The sequence below is a fragment of the Mycteria americana genome, chromosome 1 (assembly GCF_035582795.1).
Source record: "Mycteria americana isolate JAX WOST 10 ecotype Jacksonville Zoo and Gardens chromosome 1, USCA_MyAme_1.0, whole genome shotgun sequence".
Lineage (NCBI taxonomy): Eukaryota > Metazoa > Chordata > Aves > Ciconiiformes > Ciconiidae > Mycteria > Mycteria americana.
Window position 1 is genome coordinate 205,151,197 of NC_134365.1, and position 19,785 is coordinate 205,170,981.

The window sequence follows — 19,785 nt, forward strand, 5'->3', positions numbered from 1 at the left end:
TTTGTCTTATTTTTTGGTCTCACTCACACAAATAAAAGCACAAATATGCTTTTATTAGTGTGTGTATATGTTTGTGGATTATAGAAAAATAAATTGATAAAAGCTTGTGAAGATGGGCAGAGGTCATTTTGACTAAGCATATTAACATGTTTGAATTTTTGTATTTGCAGAATGCATAATACATATATAAGAGAATTATTATAATGCATGTATTATGATTGCAATTTTTACAGAATGCACAAGCTAAAACTAGATGTGTGTGTTCCCATGCTTTGTTCTTTATCAGTGTGTCGATGAGTGTGAGACACAGAGGGAGAGATCACTGAATAAAGTGAAGGAAAATCGTTAGACTGAACATTGAAGTCTTTCCTTCCCATAAGTGATTCACCTTCATCTGAGAGCAATTTGTCTCCATCTGTTTGGATTTTGTCATATTCTTGACATCATCAGGTCGTCATTTGCTAATTGCTTTGAAAATAAGGTTGAAATCTTTCTAGTCATGAAAACACTGGAACATTCAAATTTATCCTAAATATTCTTCTTAAAATTGCAGTGCAGTTAACAATTTTATCTGAAGCAGTTGAAACAAACAGTAAAATAGTATCTCATTTCCATTCATGGCACATCTGACATGCAATAATCATCAGACGTTGCTTGTAGATTTGCAGCTTAAATCTAGGAATAGAAAATGTTACATTTTACATGAGTTGGAGTGATTTTTCATTGATTTCATTAACCATTTTATTTACAAATTTCTTTTTTAAACTAGATTTTCAGTGAAGGTAACAGAGCTGTACCTCTGAGTTCTGACGCTAGCTTTTGTTATACTTGTTTTGTGGTGTCAAGAAAGTTTGATTGACTTGCTGAAGTGCTGGCTATACATGAATCATGAGTCTGTGAATGCTTTGCTAAAATCTTCCGTTCAGTGCAAAACAGCACCCTTTCTCTTCATGCTCATTCCCTTTGTTGTATGAAGTAGTTTTTCTCAACTCAGTGGATTTGCCTGTCTGAAAGACTTCAAAAAAATCTTTATATACGAATGTGTGTTTTGGTTTCACTGAGGAGGAAATTAACTTTCCCTGCATAAATCTGAAGCTCTGTGAAGGTGAAGTACAAAGGCCAATAAGGAGTGTTAATAAACTCCTTCCCAGTTATAGCCAAGGTGAAGTCTTAGACTCGTGTTTGTAGGATCCATACAATCACCGAACCTCTTCTCTCTTTGTATGCAATTGCCATTGCCTGTTAGGCTAATCATTACCTGCCAGCTGTGAAGACTTGCTCTAGGCTTAGGAGGGTCAATTCTACAAAAATCATTGTTGTCATCTATCTCTTATATTGGCTTGCGTTAAGTCTATGGAATTGAAGTTCTTAAAAACAAACTGATGAACAAGCAAAGGAACACAGCATCATTATTGTTTTAGCAATGAGTGAGGTGTGTAAGGATGGTCTAATACTGTGAGCTGTTCTAACATTGGAATGTATATGTTATAAAGTATCTGTACACCCCAGCTGTCATATGGAAACTTTCTGTGCTTTACAAGCTAATTTATCCTTTAGTTAAACATGAGAAGGAGTGGTCCTGTTGGACATTTAGTATTCAAATCTCTATGATGATATCAGTGCCCTAAGTTTCTTCACAAGGACGCAAACTATTTTGTAGCTATTATAACTTGCAACATTAAGCATTCCTTATGCACAGCTTGGGATGTTCTTAGCCTTTTATCTTTCCATGTAGCTATTCCTTGGTTTACTGTATTTCAAAAGAAAGCACATCTTGACTTGTTTCTGGTATTTGTCTATATTTAATTGGATATATTGTTTGTTAGATTGAGAGGTGCTAAAGGAACTAGGCTGTCCACTTTTCCCAACTTATGAACAGGCATATTTGCAAAACCTGGCCCATTGATTTTTTTGTTGCGTCTACTGTGTCCATATGGAGGAGGGAGATTAATCAATTTTTTATCTTGATTATGTTTGCTGTGGTGCTGAATGCAAGAAGCTGGGGGATCCAGTAGAAACTACCCACTTGAAATGTATCTCCTCTTTGTGCAAAAAGTATTAAAACACCTTAAAGCGCTAAAGGTTTAAATGACATAGGCAACAATTCAGGTCTCTTTAACAGTGTAGAAGCCTTTGGGAAGAATCTTGATACAGATACATCATTATTGTGCATAGGCTAGATAAGGTCGCTTCTAATGGTAAAACTATAAGATTCTTATACCTCAATGGTTTCTGTAGATTTTAAAGCTGTTATACAGAAGATCCTTGTTGATTAGTTCCAAGCTCTTCCCAAAGCAGATCAACATGAATTTCATCTATGCATAAAAGCACATACTATGATCAAAAGACAAAGCATGACTTTTCCATTGAAAGATCATTTCATTTTACAGTTTCAAAGATTGCAGGCTAGATTCAAAACCATTATGTTAAAATATCTGAAGAAATTTCTGCTGTTCTACAAACAGAACGATCTTCTGATGGGGTCCTATCCATCAACACCTGTTCCTTTGATCATTTATGCACAGGAGTGTAGCTCATTTTAAGCAAAGAAGACGAAAATGTGTCAACTTTGCCAGTCTGAGGGTTGGATTCATCTCACCTATCTTTAGCTGTCTGTGCATGAGGTGTCCAGGCTAAACTTACCATTAAATGTCCCTCTCTGTTCCACCAAGAGAGTCAGATACCTTCAGGAGTGATTGATCCAACCCTTCCTAGGTGCCAGTTTTGGAATGTGAAGAATCACAGCCTAGAAGTTATTTACCTCCTTGGTTTAGGAGTCTAGAAATCTAACTTAAATGAGCTGCCTAACTTCTAGGTGGCTGAAATTAGGTGAAATCTACCTTAAATGACTAAATTAGCAAAAGTATTGAAGACTGTTTCTTAAGGTTAAAACCCTTATGCCCAACTATTTTTTTTAGCTTACAGGTTTTTTGTTCCCTTAAATATTTTGAGCATGTGTCATTTATCCTTGTTAAAATATCACCCAATCCATTCAGTATATGTCATATGATGGCACTGTGAGACAAAGATGTCCTCCTACACTAAGGATCAAACAGAACTTTCTGATGAAATTTTTTCTTTTTTGGGTGTCAGTGGAGAGGAGGCTGAGAATCCTCCACTGCTATGTGGGCTTGCTTGAATGATTAGCTCTTTTTTCAGTGCCTGAACACACAGATTCACATAGTAATTAAATTCCTGCTGTGGAAATTAGTATTCAAAGAAAACAATAAAAAAATGTTTTTTATTACATGCTATATCAGCAATGAAATGCAACATTTTATTGGTGGGGGAGAAGCAGCTTATGAAGAAGCACATTAACATTAATGTCTCTTCTTTGGAATCTTAGGGGAAGGATATAGGACTTATTCTTCTGTTCAGCAACTCGAGAAATTCTCATTTACATGGTTTATACCCTCCCCCACCCCCATAAATCATTTCAGGTCAGATGTTTTCTTACAGACGACCCACATCCTCTTCTAACCTAGACCCTGAGCAATGCCATAGTGAATTCATGTGATGCCTCAAGACAGAATTTGCCCCAAAAAACCTTGCCCCAGTATAAACTTTCCTTTGGTGCTAGAACTAATGAGCCCCCAAAACTAGTCTGAGTCTTTGGTTTTGATTTTTACTTCATCTAATTCTACTTCATACTGCCGATGAAGACTCATAGGGGTATAATTTTTCATCATAGGTCATGAAATGTAGAATGATGGAATAAAGGAAGTTGCAAGGAACCTCTGGAGGTCATCTAATCTAACCACTATTCAAAGCAGGGCTAACTTAGATCATAGTGGAAGAAATTAAGCAGAAAGAGAAAAGGAATGTCATCCTTCAAGTCTGGGGCTTCTTTATGTAGAAATGCTTCATAGCTCCTTGTTCCACATTCCATAGAGATGACTGTATGCCAAGATCATAGTCCAAGGATGTACATATGTAATGTGCATCACATTAGTTATAATTTAATTGTACGTCTTTTACACAAACCACATGATATCTTTTCCCAATAACTATTTGAAATAGATTTATTGATCCCAAGGAATTAGTTCTTTGTTAGTATATTATTGTATTTTTCATTGTCAGTGTATAATTTTCTGTGTCTTTTGCTTCAGATGGGTTGAGTAATACTAAGTCTATGAGTAAGAAATCTAGGAAATTCTCATTAGAAAAAAGCTAAGTGTTCATTTTTCCAAATGTTGTTCAAACATGAGGGAAATATATCCTATAGTTTAGTTCTATAGAACACCTTGTGAAATTCAAAGTAATCTAAATTTTCATCTGAGCAGGTCTGTTCCTTGGCAACAATTCTGTGGTGAGCTGTACTGTCATATGTCCTTTTCCAGAAAGACACTGTGATATTTAAAAATCTATCTAAGAATACAGATAACCCACACACTAAAGCATATGTCAGGACATAGCTGTCAGTCCTGTCAACTTGCACTTCTTTGAAGAAGCAGAAAGACACATTGACTCACCAGTGTGTGGCCCTGATTTTCGAGCTCTGAGCTCTGTGGAGTCTATTTTGCGTTAATACATTTTACAAATAAATGTCTCTGTGTAAGGCATATGTTGAGATTCAGAGATAACACTGTTGTAGAAGCTTCTACAAAATATTAGAGCAGATAACATCTTACAGAATTTGGCACATTCTGTTTGAAAGGATCTGGCAGTGCGTCACGGACTAATAGCTAAGATGCTCTGCAAGAGGTGACTTTCTCTTTTCTGAAAGGGACTACAAGGACAGAAGGGAGAAGGTCCTTACTAAAACACAGAGTAAGAGTCAGTATGTTAGGGCAGAAAGTGAGGAATGCTTTATTTGTCTGAGAAATGGTAGTGTACAGATATCCATGTGCATTATAGAAACTGATGTCAAAAGTCCTGATCCATCAGAACACTTCCTACTGTATTTAAATACTTCGCTGACTTGGGACATCCATGTGCCTGGAAGTATTTCCGTACAGCTACTGCCTTGTATCAGCCCTGATCTCTGCTACCAGCTCAGCACAAAGTCTTGAGCAGCTGCCAGTTAGTCGCATTATTAAGGCTTGAAGTGCTCCAGGCTGGCTGAGTGGGGGATTACTTCTGCCCATGGTTGCTTTCCAAACTGTGCCACCTACTTCCCAGCCTGCCCTCGCTTCTTCAGCTCAGGGTCTGTGTAAGGCAGGCAGTTCTGTGAAAATGAATATTGAGTCCTTCTGGATGCAGTTAACCTCAGAGGCAATCTAAGACTTCTCTTTCTAGCATGGGAGTATGTTTTTCAGAGTGTGAGAACTGTTTATTAAGGTCCTTCTCTCTGTGTGCGGTGGGAAGAATATGTACAGCTACCACTCCCATGAAATATTATCATAGTTCATATTTGAGGAGGAGCTGTGAACAACAAACAAACACCGTCCTTTACAAAAAGGATTTCTTTTGGCTCAGGAAATCCCTGAACTAAAAATTACTGGTTGCAGAGAGAGAATTTTGGAAATGAACTTGTATTTTTGCCCTGTGCTTATCTGAAGACGGGTTACATGTACCTTTGGTTTGAATTGGAAAGTCTGTTTGCATGTTATAACATCAACTATTCTTTACTGGCAAACAAAAAGGTACCCACAGACGCTTCTTTTTCCTATTCTGCTTTTCAATACTGTCCACAAAGTCTTTTCTTTTCAACTCAGAAATCATTCTTCATTGTCATGTCCTTATGCAATTCTTCATGGTGTTGCCTATGAGGAAAGATGCCTCTGATATCTTCTTTCTCTTCTTCTGAATTAAGCATGGGTTATGCTTTTTAAAATAGATTTGTAAACCCTTAACCAAGATTGCAGATACTTTTGCACAGCACCATGTACATAAGAAGCTTGAAGAATAATTAAAGAACCAGTTAATTTTCCTTTCAGGAATCATTACAGTTTGAACCATTGTTTTGTGGTCTAATTAAGAAAGGAAATATTTTTAGGTCTTGTAATGCAATGTCTCAGTTTTGACTGAAGGGAAATATGGGTTTTAATGTGTTCTCTTGGTTATCAACATGCAGACATACATTGGTCAAAATCTTAGATTTGAGGAGCTTTTATAAAATGTTCTTGAGGAGACAAGTACTACTTCTCAGACTGTAAAATGGTGTCTTTCCCCTTGTATTTTAATGTCAGAGGTTTTTTTCCTTGAAAATTATGTGGGGAAATGAGGAGAAGGAGAGGAAAATGCATTTTTCAACAGGGTTTCAAAAGAGAAAAAGCTCAAGAGCTTTGAACATAAAGCAAATTACTGGATTTGCTTATTGTGAACGTACTGATTAACAGAAAAAGCTATTAAGGAATAAATTAGCAATGATGAAATTTACTTCAGGCATCCTGCTGCATTCCTTTACTTTTTGTAAAATATTTGTGCCAATAAATTGAGTGTAGATGGGTTGTGAGTTTTCAATGTTGCATTTACTTTCATCTCACTTGAAATAGGCTTTATTTTGATGGAAGAGTACAGTTTTCAGTGTGGTGCCTAAGAAGGCATTGAGGCTATTGGAAGTGATGGAGGCTGCAGAGCAGGTAAAAACCAAACCAAACCAAACCAAACCAAACCAAACCAAACCAAACCCCAGCACTTTTACCTATAAAAAAAGAAAAACCGTGCTTTGGCACTGAGGAGGTATGAATGGGCTACACACAACTCTTCGAAGATGCAGTACATCAGAAAGACACTTTAACAGAATGTTCAGTTCAGAAAACCAAAATATTTTTATGTTGATCATCCCTGTTCCTGCTTCTTCTTGACTTTTCTCTCTCAGTCCAGTCTGGACTATCAGTTCTCATTGATAACTACTTCTGGCACGTTTCCCCATCAGACGATGACCATAGCTCCAGTGCTCCTTATCTTTCCTTGTGAACCTTCTTTATCTATCACTATTATACAAAACCACTATCCTTCCTGTCACTCAGGTATTAGCCTTTTCTGCTCCCTGTGTCTTATCCTGTAGGCAATATTCAAATACTGCTACATTTTCTTTAAAATTTTTGGAAGCTTCTTTTCCTTTCCACATAGCTATGTCTTTCCTCTTGTCCTCCATCGATCAATGCAGGCTGCTTTTCTTTTATGCCTCTGACGCTCACATCAGCTTTTTACTCACATCCACCTCACTATTACCACAGCTGCTGCAAAGATCAAATTAATTAATCTTTCTTCTCCCTGTCATTTTTCACTGTAAATCTTTCCATTGCAGCCAGTTCAAGTTGTTCCTCTTTATCTAAAAGGCCTCTCACAGGTCTCTTGCTCTTTTTCACACCTGTTCATGTTTCATTCCCCATTGTGCCTTCCAATATTCTGCTCTAGAAATGTCTTTTGCCTTTGTCCATCTCTTCAATGTTCCTTAATTATGGGGGTCTGGTATTTTCTGGTTGTTTTTTTCTCACAGCTGTCTTCTCTTTCTGATAGTTTCCAAAGAGCTGTCTTTCCATTTGTATGCATAATGCCCCTGCACTTTCCGTCTCAGTTATATGCTGCCCTTTTATCATTAGCCAAATAATTAAGAACAGATAAAGGTGCTGTCAGCACAGATGAAGAGCATGCATTTTATTAAAATGCTCAATTTAAGTGTGAGATAGTTAATATACATATAATATATATTACACATATATTTAAAGGACATTAATAAATATAGTTATGATAGAGAAATAATGCATCCTAGTGTTGCCACCTAATTTGTATTGCATATGTTATTAATAATCTTTAATGGTAACTGTTCTGGGAAAGCACTGATAAGGGCTGCATATACAATATAGCTTGGGAACTATAACTATACATGTATAACTGTTAGTATTATTCTAAGTCAAGTTCTCTAGGCAGATTTTCTTTTGCTGCAAATTTAATGTGAGACGTTGATGTGCCCTAATAAGTGTCTTGTTGCTAATAATTTGATCACACATTTTCTTCCTTTGTAAAAAAAAAAGCCTTAAACTGTTGACACAACACTTTTCAACTCAGTGAGGGAAAAGCCAGAATAACTTATCTGCAGATGAAATAAAATCTTCAAAAGGCATTTTTATGAAAAGCGTTTTTCACTAAGAAGTAATATATGACCACTATAATGGTTATTCTTGATATAAGAAGCCGCATTAAAGAATGCTTCATGGCAATAGCAGCAGTGTTGCAGGCTTTTTCTTGTAGAGAACCATATGATGAAGCATAAGTGGAGCTTTATTGCAAGCCATTCTTGGTATAATTTTGTCTTGTATCAGGCATTTCTCTGTATGGTTTAATAAGAAAACCTACATTAACTTTCTTGCACTCAATGAAAACTTCAGTTTTTTACACTCTTGTCAGTAGATTTATGTAGTCTAACCTGTGTTTGTGAGAACATCTACCTTTTTTATTGTAGGAGCATGATTTAAAAAAAAATCAAAGATACTACAGAACACAAAATGCTATATACTCAGCCAAACCAAGGGTTTTTAAAATCTCTTTAGATACACACTATATTAAATAGAAAAGCTGTTTCCTTTCTTCTTCTGTCTCATCCCTTCTGAAAGTCAAGCAGTTCACAGAAGATCTAACCTATGTGCTCTTGAGTTAAATTTTAAATATCCTTTTATTTTTGCTCCCAGCCTCAGTTTTTCCATGGAAGTTGGCATGGCTTTAGCTTCATTTACCTAACCTTGCAAAGGAAAATATTTTATATTAGGGGTGGTATATCAGGTTGCATTTTTTTCAGCAAGTCTGACAGTGTAACGTCTGCAACTGATTTCCTTGGCACATGCAGAAAAGTCATAACCACAAAGGCCATTTCCCCAGTGTCTTTTTGAGACAATCATGAGAAAAGATCTTGAAAACATTTACTGTGTGATTGAGTTTGGGTTCTTGAAGGGAGCCTAAACTTTTGCTACTGAGAATTTGGAAATCCTGATGGATCTGGAAATCCTTTGGAAGTCCTCTGTCACTGAAGCACTAAATGATAAAATCTATGTGGACACGTAAAGGGAAGCACTTGAAGATTGAAAGCAGAAAAACAACCAACAACAACTTTAGCTTTCACTGCATATATTGCAAAAGTAAATTTTATTTTCTTAGTACATTTTTTGCTACTGGATTTTCCTTCCACTCTAATGCGTACTCTCACCTCCACTTTCCAACAGCAAAACAAAGCTAGTGCTTTTTCTTACAGTTTCAATCTGGCCTTCACATGTGATTGAATGTACCCTAGAAGAGGTCACAGCAAGTGGTTTATTTGTGATTCTTAAATAAATGTGCAGAGTAGTAGTAGGACAAATAGGTAGCATTAGCTCTGTTCTTAAAATTGTGTACAAAATAACTAATCCTTCTCCCATCTCACAAAAACAAGACATTGTAAATAAGTTCTTTATTATTTATTGAAAGCTGACAGCATACTTGCTGTTGTGTGAACAAGACTCTGCTCATAATTTTTTGCTGAGGGCAGGTATTGACCTCACTAATATGCAGAAGGGCTGTTTGCTCACTTCTTGAGTGCAGGAGCACTTTTTTCACTGGAAATGAACAATGGAGTTTAAATGTATGTTGTGGCAAAAGCAGGGAATCTTCATGCCCCAAAATACAACCAGAATAATGTGGGTGTGATAGGTTTGCACAGATATTCACAGCCAAAGCAAGTTTGTGGGTGTTTCCCAGCCCAATAGGATAGAGTATTTGAAGGATTTCAGTAGCTGCCTTCCAAACTGTAGTAAAGGTTTGAAAGCTCAATTAAATTCGAGTGCTATTTATTCACGGATTTTTTTAAAATCCTAGTCTGGATTGAAGGTTTTACGTTGCCTGTGGGAATGTTGTAAGTAGTATCACACTGAATGCAGAACTACATGTTCTTAGGTTACGCATGGGCTTAGTGTATAGCAGATATAATGCTATACCCATTGTCTGTGACATATAAGAGAGGAGCAAAAGGAAAAGGGTGCTTAGCTGCATGGTAGAAGTCTTGGACACATGGGAAGAACTATAGTCAGTGAAATAACATGGGGTCCCACATGTTTGCAGAACTTCATGGACACCAAGGTTATAAAATGCTGGCATTTGTCTTAACATGCTCACAATGATTTTTTATTTGTATTTGATTGAGTAAATATGTATTGTGTTATTAAAAAAATAGGGATTGACAGATAAAAGCACAGTGCGATGACTGTTGAATTGAGTAAGTTGAAGGACCATATGGAGTATAGTATTAGTTAAGTCACTAGTTCAGACCTCATCAGACCATCTGTTTTAGTAGCTGCTATTTATTTTCTTCATGTTATCTCATGTTTTGCAGCAGTCCAGTTGCTATGAATAAGAGCATACTCACAAGATATAAATATCTTCCTTTCATTTTTTTAATGTTATAAAGTTAACAAGAGAAAAAGACCTTCCTATTTGTAAAAATTATTTTCTTGGCAAACACAATTGGTTGCTAAAAGGTATGCAGAATAAATCTTCTCTGTTTGATTATTCACTCAGAAAGAAACTTGGATGGTGACTCCAAGCTTTACAGATCAATGTAATCGCCACATCTGAGGCAGTTACAGGGGATGATTGCTAGAATAGTCACATGGGTTTTTTTAATTTGCTGGGGATTTATTCCTCCTTATTTTTGGGGGGATACAATTATTTTTAAAATCATTGGTGCCTTAATCTTCAGCATCTTCACTGTTGCAATATCTCTCAGTCTGACAAAGTGAGAAAGACCCTAGACCTTGAGGAGTTTGGAAGAAAAAAATATGAAGAAGATAAAAGTACCATATTCATTCACTTCACTTTACTACTCTTTCTGCCAGTTTGAGAAAAACTGAGTCTTACTTTAAAGCTTGTGTTAGAAGTGGTGGCAAAAATAACCCTCTGTAATGTATCTATTTGTGTAATTAGATGGCTGATATTGCAGTAACTCTTGGTCATCCCATCCTATTCTGTTCGTGATTCCCGTTTTGAGTGTCATAGTCTCCAGCAAATGTGCACAGAAGAAGAAAATAGTTTTCGTAACATGATAACCATGTTTTTGTTCTTCTTTTTTTAACTGCCTCTGATTTAAGCTAGAGGATTGGGAGAGCCTGTTTTCATCCAGTTCACTCTTTCTTCTTTGGTTTTTATTTCTTTAAAAAGGGTTGCTGTGACTGGCTTGTAAATAAGTGCTAATGACATTACTGTGGGCAGCACAAGAGAGACAGACTGACATGTATCTCATGTTTTTCCAGATGAGGATAGGCATTCACTCAGGATCAGTGCTGGCCGGCGTCGTTGGTGTAAGAATGCCACGTTATTGTCTCTTTGGGAACAACGTCACCCTTGCAAGCAAGTTCGAGTCAGGAAGTCACCCACGCCGCATCAATGTCAGTCCAACCACATACCAGTAAGTCCTCTTAGCCTTTTCATACTGATTTTATTTCAGCCTGTTTTGAGTTTGATCTTGTAACATGCTCTGTCCTCAGCACATGAACTTCAGCAGAAAGTCGGCAGGGCACCAGGACAACTGGAAAGAGGTGTTGCAGGGGGCTGTCAGTCTTTCGTTTGCCATCAGAATGTGCAAAGAAGTAGGCAGTGGAGGCAAGGAAGCAGAACAGGAGGGCCAACCATTCCTGCCTAAAATAATGTGTAACAGAAGAAGTCGGAGATGTCTCCCATAGCACCATAATTTTATGCACTATTACAGCTTTAGGCTAAGGATTTGAGTTCCACCTGCTAGACACAGTTCATGGAAAGAAGCACGTTCCTGTTGGCTCAGAAGAAAGTCTTTAATTTTGCCAGCAAGGCCAACCTTTCAGAGAGTTTTTGTGCTTTCTTGAAGACAACATTTCTTATGTAGCACTGTAAAGAGACACTTGATAGAAGCATTTTCTTCATGTAAGAAAAAAGATTGAAAATGGCAAAGCATTATCCTTAGCTCTTTGAAGAAATTATGCAAATAGAGAGAAGGCTTGATTAAATCTGGTTAGGAGGAACAGCTCCTAAATAAAAAAGGTGTTCCTTATTGTTCAAATTTGACAGCTTGACTATTAGAATTTCTGCGGCTTGGATTACTACTGAGATACTCACTTTTTTGGCAGGAGATCTCAATCTTACTCTTTTTCCAACATTCTGTATCTGAAGTAATTTTCTGAAGTACGGTTTTGCTCAGGTTTTGGGACTGTTTCACTGTGGTAAATACGCACGCAATTGCTTAAACAATACTGCTTTTCTTTCTTTTGTTTTTCTTATACAGAACTGTGAATCTCAGTATTTTTTTTCCCCATACCTATCTATGTAAATTAAAGTTTTAAATGGAATTTCTTCATCCAAGAATTGAAGCATCTGAAAGGCTAAAATATAAATCAGTGAGAAGTTAAAGTTTAAAAGTAATTAAAACTAGTGAATAAAATGACATTCATCTGGAGAGCCCATGCACTCGAGATCAGATTGACAGAATGGAGCAAGTGTAGCTAATTGAACAAGAGGCAGAAAAACTGAATGGACTTTAGATCATAAAGTGCACAGAAGCACGTTCATACAGTTGTCTGGTAACATGCAAGAGAAACACAGACCCAACCTACTATCAGGTATAGAAAATATGTTCATTTAAATAAAAAGAAATTCAGTAAATACATAGGAAATTGCTGTTTGGAACTTGATGTCACTTGAAAACTTGATGTCACTGCTGACATCTGTCACTGCTTGATGTACCTGCTGCACCACTTAGACACTCACAAGTCTATGGGGCCTGATGAGATCCACCCGAGAGTGTTGAAGGAGCTGGCAGATGTGCTCACCAAGCCCCTTTCCATCATTTACCAGCAGTCCTGGCTAACTGGGGAAGTCCCTGCTGACTGGAGATTAGCGAATGTGACACCCATCTTCAAGAAGGGCCGGAAGGAGGACCCGGGGAACTACAGGCCTGTCAGCCTGACCTCAGTGCCGGGGAAGCTGATGGAGCAGATCATCCTGAGTGCTATCACACGGCATGTAGAGAATAACCAGGGGATCAGGCCCAGCCAGCATGGGTTCAGGAAAGGCAGGTCCTGCTTGACCAACCTGATCTCCTTCTATGATAAGGTGACCCGCCTAGTGGATGAGGGGAAGTCTGTGGATGTTGTCTATCTAGACTTCAGTAAAGCCTTTGACACAGTTTCCCACGGCATTCTCCTGGAGAAACTGGCTGCTCATGGCTTGGACGGGTGTACTCTTCGCTGGGTAAAGAACTGGCTGGACGGCCGGGCCCAGAGAGTGGTGGTGAATGGAGTTTACTCCGGTTGGCGGCCGGTCACAAGCGGTGTTCCCCAGGGCTTGGTGTTGGGGCCAGTTCTGTTTAACATCTTTATCAATGATCTGGACGAAGGGATCGAGTGCACTCTCAGTAAGTTTGCAGACGACACCAAGTTGTGTGGGAGTGTTGATCTGCTGGAGGGTAGGCAGGCTCTGCAGAGGGACCTGGACAGGCTGGATCGATGGGCTGGGGTGAATTGTATGAGGTTTAACAAGGCCAAGTGCAAGGTCCTGCACTTGGGCCACAGCAACCCCATGCAACGCTACAGGCTTGGGGAAGAGTGGCTGGAAAGCTGCCTGGCAGAGAAGGACCTGGGGGTGTTGGTTGACAGCCGCCTGAATATGAGCCAGCAGTGTGCCCAGGCGGCCAAGAAGGCCAATGGCATCCTGGCCTGTATCAAAAATAGCGTGGCCAGCAGGACTAGGGAAGTGATTGTGCCCCTGTACTCGGCACTGGTGAGGCCGCACCTCGAATACTGTGTTCAGTTTTGGGCCCCCCACTACAAGAGGGATATTGAGGTACTGGAGCGCGTACAGAGAAGGGCAACGAAGCTGGTGAAGGGTCTGGAGAAGAAGTCTTATGAGGAGCGGCTGAGGGAGCTGGGACTCTTTAGCCTGGAGAAAAGGAGGCTGAGGGGAGACCTCATCGCTCTCTACAACTACCTGAAAGGAGGTTGTAGAGAGGTGGGGGTCGGTCTCTTCTCCCAGGTAACAAGTGATAGGACAAGAGGAAATGGCCTCAAGTTGCGCCAGGGGAGGTTTAGACTGGATATTAGGAAATTTTTCTTCACCGAGAGGGTTATCAAGCATTGGAACAGACTGCCCGGGGAAGTGGTTGAGTCGCCATCCCTGGAGGTATTTAAAGGACGTTTGGATGAGGTACTTAGAGACATGGTGTAGTGGTGGTTTTTGGCAGTGTTAGGTTTATGGTTGGACTCGATGATCTTAAAGGTCTTTTCCAACCTATATGATTCTGTGATTCTGTGATTCTGTGAAAAGAAACTCTCTTTGGGACCTTCCAGGTACAATGTTCTAGTGGCTTTGGTTCCTGGTTTTCCACTATGGGATAGGAGAAACCCCCTAAGACATTGTTTGAGAAGTGAACAAGATTGTTCACCAATTGTGTTCCAGTTTTGAAAACTTATGCAGTAACAGGGCCTTTGGTGTTAATTTTACACAAATGGAGGTGAGTGATTCTGGCAAAATGCAGCCAAGGCCCTGTGACAGGGACCTGAACTTTTCTTGTACAGGAACAGTTCTTATACAGGAATGTTCTCCAACCTGACAAGGACTTCAAGATATTCTGAAAGTGCAGTCCATACATATTCAGAAGAGAGATCTTAGTGCTTCACAAATGTGGTTCAGGGCTGTGATTCCACTCAGGACTATGGTGTTGCTCCAGTTTGTGTCCCTGAGAGGAGAAATTGGGAGCTAGACAGTTTCATATTATTTTAAGAAAAATACAGTTGGAAATATAAGTAGCAAGTATTTGTGGGGCCAATGATGCCCAAAATTCTTTTCTTGGCATGCTGAAGCCAGAGTCACTTTCAGTGTACCAGTGCCAGTTCTGTTGGTTTTGGTTATGAGAGTGATATGGCACCTTTTCTGTGAGACACCAGATTTGTGGTCATTGTTGAGCAACCTGATCTAGTTGAAGATGTCCCTGCTCATTGCAGGGGGGTTAGACTAGATGACCTTTAAAGGTCCCTTCCAACCCAAACCATTCTACAATTCTATGATTGTATGTTTTCTTTTCATCACATTGCTGGTAAAAAGTCTGTTCTGAAAGCCAGTTTGAGGGCTTGTATACGGAGTTTGCTAGAAATCTGTGCTTTTATGCTGCCCTTTATCTGACTCCAAGTACATTGTAGCACAGAGAAGGTGGCTTCTGTTTGTCTGTGTCTCCTCTCTACTTGGCTGCCACTGGTCATACTGTACCGTAAGAAGTCAAATGCGGGTAACCTGGGTTTGGAGAGCATTCTTACTAAGACCTAGCTAGCACAATGTGAGACAGATTTTCTCACCCTGTATATCTTTCAGGTTGTATCAAAAAGGGGGCTACAATTTTTTTCACTTCCCTTTAATCCTAGAAATCCAGTAGGAATAGGACCATTTGTTTCAGTATGGCCAAACTTTCACCTTATATGATCATCATGTCTGGACTTATCTTCCAGAAAGTTACAAATTTAGGCTGTTGCTTTCAAAAAGGGAAGATAGTAGAAAAGTGACTGATGATGCAGTAATGCTATAACATAAAATTGCAAAACAAAACATAACAAAATACAGAATTATTGGTATTTGTTATCTGCATCATTGTACTATGTAAAAAATCTGCTGCTATGTGCTGAACAAATTCAGTGCTTGATTCAGAGAACTTCAAGTGCAAGTAACAGGCTAGACACGTGGTTACAGGTAAAGGAAGTAGAAATGGCAAGAAAATATATGTTTGAATGGGAGGCAGTTATCATTGAAGATGAATGGCTAAAAGTAATGGTGAAAAGTCTAGGAACTAGTTTATTTGATATGCTTCAGAAATTATATGAGAAAATAAAATGAATGTGCGTGGGGCCACTTAGAAAGGCTATTGCAAACTATGCCTTCTGGCATGGTTGAAAGCATGAGAACAGACAGGGAAGAAGTCAAGAAATGACACTGCTGACACAGTGGCCAGGAGAGGCTGCAATTACAAAATACCTTATAAGGCAGAATTATTCAGAGCTTCTGAAGGTGATCTAGGATGTTTGAACATAATATACTGGTACTATCCAAATAAACAAGTAGTGATCTGATGCATCTGTATATAACTTTTCTTAAATATAATTTGCACGAGTATATAATTTGCTGTGTACAAATAAAGTGATTCATCACAAACTGAAATGTCTTTATAGATAACCTTATATTCCATCAAATGCTTCTATATGATCACACTGTGCTGCTGTGTACTCAGTTAATATTTTTATTATCTAAGAAGCAATGTTTTCCAAAGTAGATAATTCTGCAATCAACATGAAAATAACAGAATCTTCAATTAATTAAAACTACTCGCATTTATCATTATGTGTTTGTGTCTACCATGCCCCCTGATGAAAATTCTGATACAAGTTTTGTGCTTACAAAGCATGCAGATAGTGGAAACGTCTAATACTTATCAGCTTTCATTTTACAGTACAGATTACGCATTAGAAAGCATCATCAGCATTCAAATTATAAACACACTTCAGAATGCCTATTATTGGTTTCAGACACTTCCCTGCGAGCCCATAATCTGCCTATGTAAGAATCAGGGTCTAAAATGGTAAATGTAAGATGTGGTGTTGCCTAGCAGCAGCAGTGAACCTGGGCAGCCTTGCTCCAGTTACACCTGCCTGAGCAGAGCTCTGCAGTGTGAAACAGCACCTTTACAAAGGTGGCCTTTGAATCTGTTGGGGATAAGAGCTTACTTCTGTTCAAAATATCTCGTTCTCTTGATTCAGGCAGGTCTTTTGACTGAAGGATTACAGAGCTTCATTTCATTTGCTTTGAATCACTGAGCTTTGTAAAATGAAAGCACTGGAACAGCACTGGTTAAACTTCCAGTGAAACATGTGGAAACTGGAGAGGGAGTAGAGGATCCCTGACTGGTCTGTGTTTAAACATGTGGCCAGGAAGGAATAGAAGAAGAATAACACATTCTCTGTTCCTTTAGTAAACTGGCAAATCCAGCTTAAGGTTTATTTAATTAATCTACATTATCCTGAGTTGAATAAAATTACCCTATTTTCCATACTCAGGAAGGAAGCACAATGAGATTTATGAGACTTTTCTTCAGCACAGAAGAGAGATTAAATATTTTTTAATTCTTTGTTTCAGCCTTGAATAATGATGTTTATCAGATATTAATATAATATACCTACATTCATCCCATTTCCCTAATGGTATTACAATGTCATGCCTTGGGATCTCTAAGCAGTTATCAAAAGCAGGTAAACATAATTGCTGCTATTTGTCAAGTAACTGTATTTAAAAAGGAATTCTCTTTTTCCTCTTCTTCCACCTCTGGTCTTTTCCAGCATGTATTTCCCTTACGGATAAGGTGCTTCTGGCATCAAGAGTTGGGTACAGGTACTTCCCATTATCACATGCTGGGCAATACATCTGAGACCTGAGCTTAGGCAAAGACGAGCAGCTTGTATCTGATTTAGGAGAGAGAGCAACCAAGCATACCTCCTTATTGAGCTGGGTGAGGTCACTGCTGATTCACCTGCCTAAATTGCCTCTCAGCCTTTAAAATTGATGAAAAACTGCAGAATTTGAATAGGGTTTTAACAGTTATCTCACAGAATGTTGTATGGAAGAAGTTTTACTTTTAGGTAGTTAAGAAGGATGTATATACATCTCTCTTCATCGGGATTTTAAATTAAAACTATGCATTTCTATAAACTCCTTATAGATTTTAATTTTCATTACATTCTTTTTCCTACAGGTTATATCTGTGTCTATATCTGTATCTATATCTGCATCTATATCTATATCTATATTTTTCTGCCTCACATGGACAAACAAATGGATTTGCTCTCCAAGAGCCTTTTCAGATTATTTTAAATTTTATTTCTGAGCATCCTTTAAAAAAAAGTTTCTTTTTATATTGGTCAATTCACCATGTATGTTTTCATGAGACATATTGGTGGACAGGCAATTTAGTTATGGACAGAAAGGGAACACAGCTTACACACGGACACAAAAAATTACTGTTAGTCTAATTAAAGTATTAAAGTCTAGTCAGAATGCATTGTTTTGCTATTGTTTTTCTGTTCCCGGTGTCATCTGCCTCCACGAGACTGCACCCCCATAGTCACTGTCATTTGTGATCCTGGGCTTCTGCTGTCCGCCCGTGCTTGTGCTTTGTGACACTACGTTTTTATTCAAGGTTCATAGGTAGTGCACTCTACACAGAATAACTCCGTGTTAGATCATTGTCAGTTAGTTAATAGAATATGTTACACCACAGTTCCACAGAGCTAAACTAAAGCTAAAACTTATTTAGGCAATAGTCATCTGACTGCTAGACAACTGCTAAAACTACAAAAAGCTCAAGCCTAGACAAATCCAGACAAGTCCTGAGGCCCACACTGTTAGATCAAGGCAAAGCCTGGGGACTTTTACTGGTGATGGCACAATCCTATTCACTGAGCCTAATTCTCCAATGTTCCAAACAGTGAGCAGAGACCCAGTATTCCTTCTGCTTAGGTGGGTGAGAAGTAAAAGTGTTAAAGGTCAGTGATAGACACCATGCTGAGTTGTCTGTGATATACAATACATGGCATTAAAAAATCATGGCTGGTCCTTTCATAATCTTATTACAATTGATCTGTATGAAGGAAAACCACCAATACACGAACTTCCATAGTTTAAAAAATAATAAAGTACAATGTAAAATGAATTAGGTCCAGATGTAGTCAGATTTTTTTCCATCTCCTGGTCTTCCTAGCATGTATAGAAACTGAGGGACAAATTCAAAGCCCCTAAAATTTGGGACCAAGTGCACTGATTTTTGGCATTACAATAGCAAATTAATATCTTTATACACTGTATTTTATGATCAGCCTACCAATATTTCTAGTGCGTGCCATAATAATTTATCATCTGAATTCATATGGGAACCAATGAGCTGGTGTATGTTATCAAACCAGACACTTAGCTGGTGAAGTGACCAACACTTGTTGCCACAGAGAAAGGGCTCAGCAATCCAGCAGGAGACAGTCTTCTGATAACTCATTTGGGAAGCCATTAATTAAATTTTCCTAATTGTACTGATTAATAGGTGGATGTGAACAAGGTTAACTACAATTTTTACAGTACTTTGAGTTAGGGCAGAAAGAAACTTTTCTTTTGTTGATAGCTGTCCCTGTGAAAGGTAACATTTATGGAAGACTGACCTGGCCACTTTGCTTTTCTTGGTGCATACTGTATTTAGGAAGGCAGTGCATATTCTCATTTATTGTAGTGCATTGTATTTCTTTTAGAAATATCGTTCAAATTTTGGTCTATACAAAACAATTTTCCTAAAAGAAGTTTACATTGAAGTTCAGTTCTGAGTGGGTGCTTTTTTTAACTCTGATTCAGCAAATTGCCAAATCCTATAATAACATGGCTTTTATTTAGGGTACATGGAAATTCATTATACAGAGGTTAAAATGTATATATATGCAAAACCAAAGCTGAATAAATATTTGTCTGTTGTTAATACCTTACTTGAATATTACATTCCTGTTACATAGTTTATTGAAGCAGCAAATACTATAATTAGTTTCATATCTAATTAGATATGAACATGAGTTTGAAGGCTATTATATAACACATTTTATATACACATATATATATCAGTTTATGGCACTTATCTCAGGAACTGTGATGCAACGTATATCCACTGTACATTTTGAGGAGGGCCTGAGAAAGACAGAGGGGAGCAAACCGCGCAGGCAGGCGGAGATGCTGTACCTTGTTCTGGGGAGGCTGATACTCCTGAACTGCTCTTGCAGTCAGGGGACAGCAAGTGGCAAGCTTGGCAAGCAAGAGGAGGAGCCTGGCTGAGGACAGGCTGCG

At 38.4% G+C, this 19,785-nt stretch overlaps 1 protein-coding gene across 1 annotated transcript in view; it reads left to right on the forward strand.

Moving 5' to 3' along the window:
- The window catches only part of GUCY1A2 (guanylate cyclase 1 soluble subunit alpha 2), a 184,710-nt gene that overhangs the window by 141,820 nt on the left and 23,105 nt on the right, over nt 1–19,785 (forward strand). Inside the window, exon 7 of the mRNA XM_075491001.1 lies at nt 11,163–11,317. Coding sequence (XP_075347116.1) covers nt 11,163–11,317 — 155 coding nt within the window. The remainder of the gene's footprint in view (nt 1–11,162; nt 11,318–19,785) is intronic.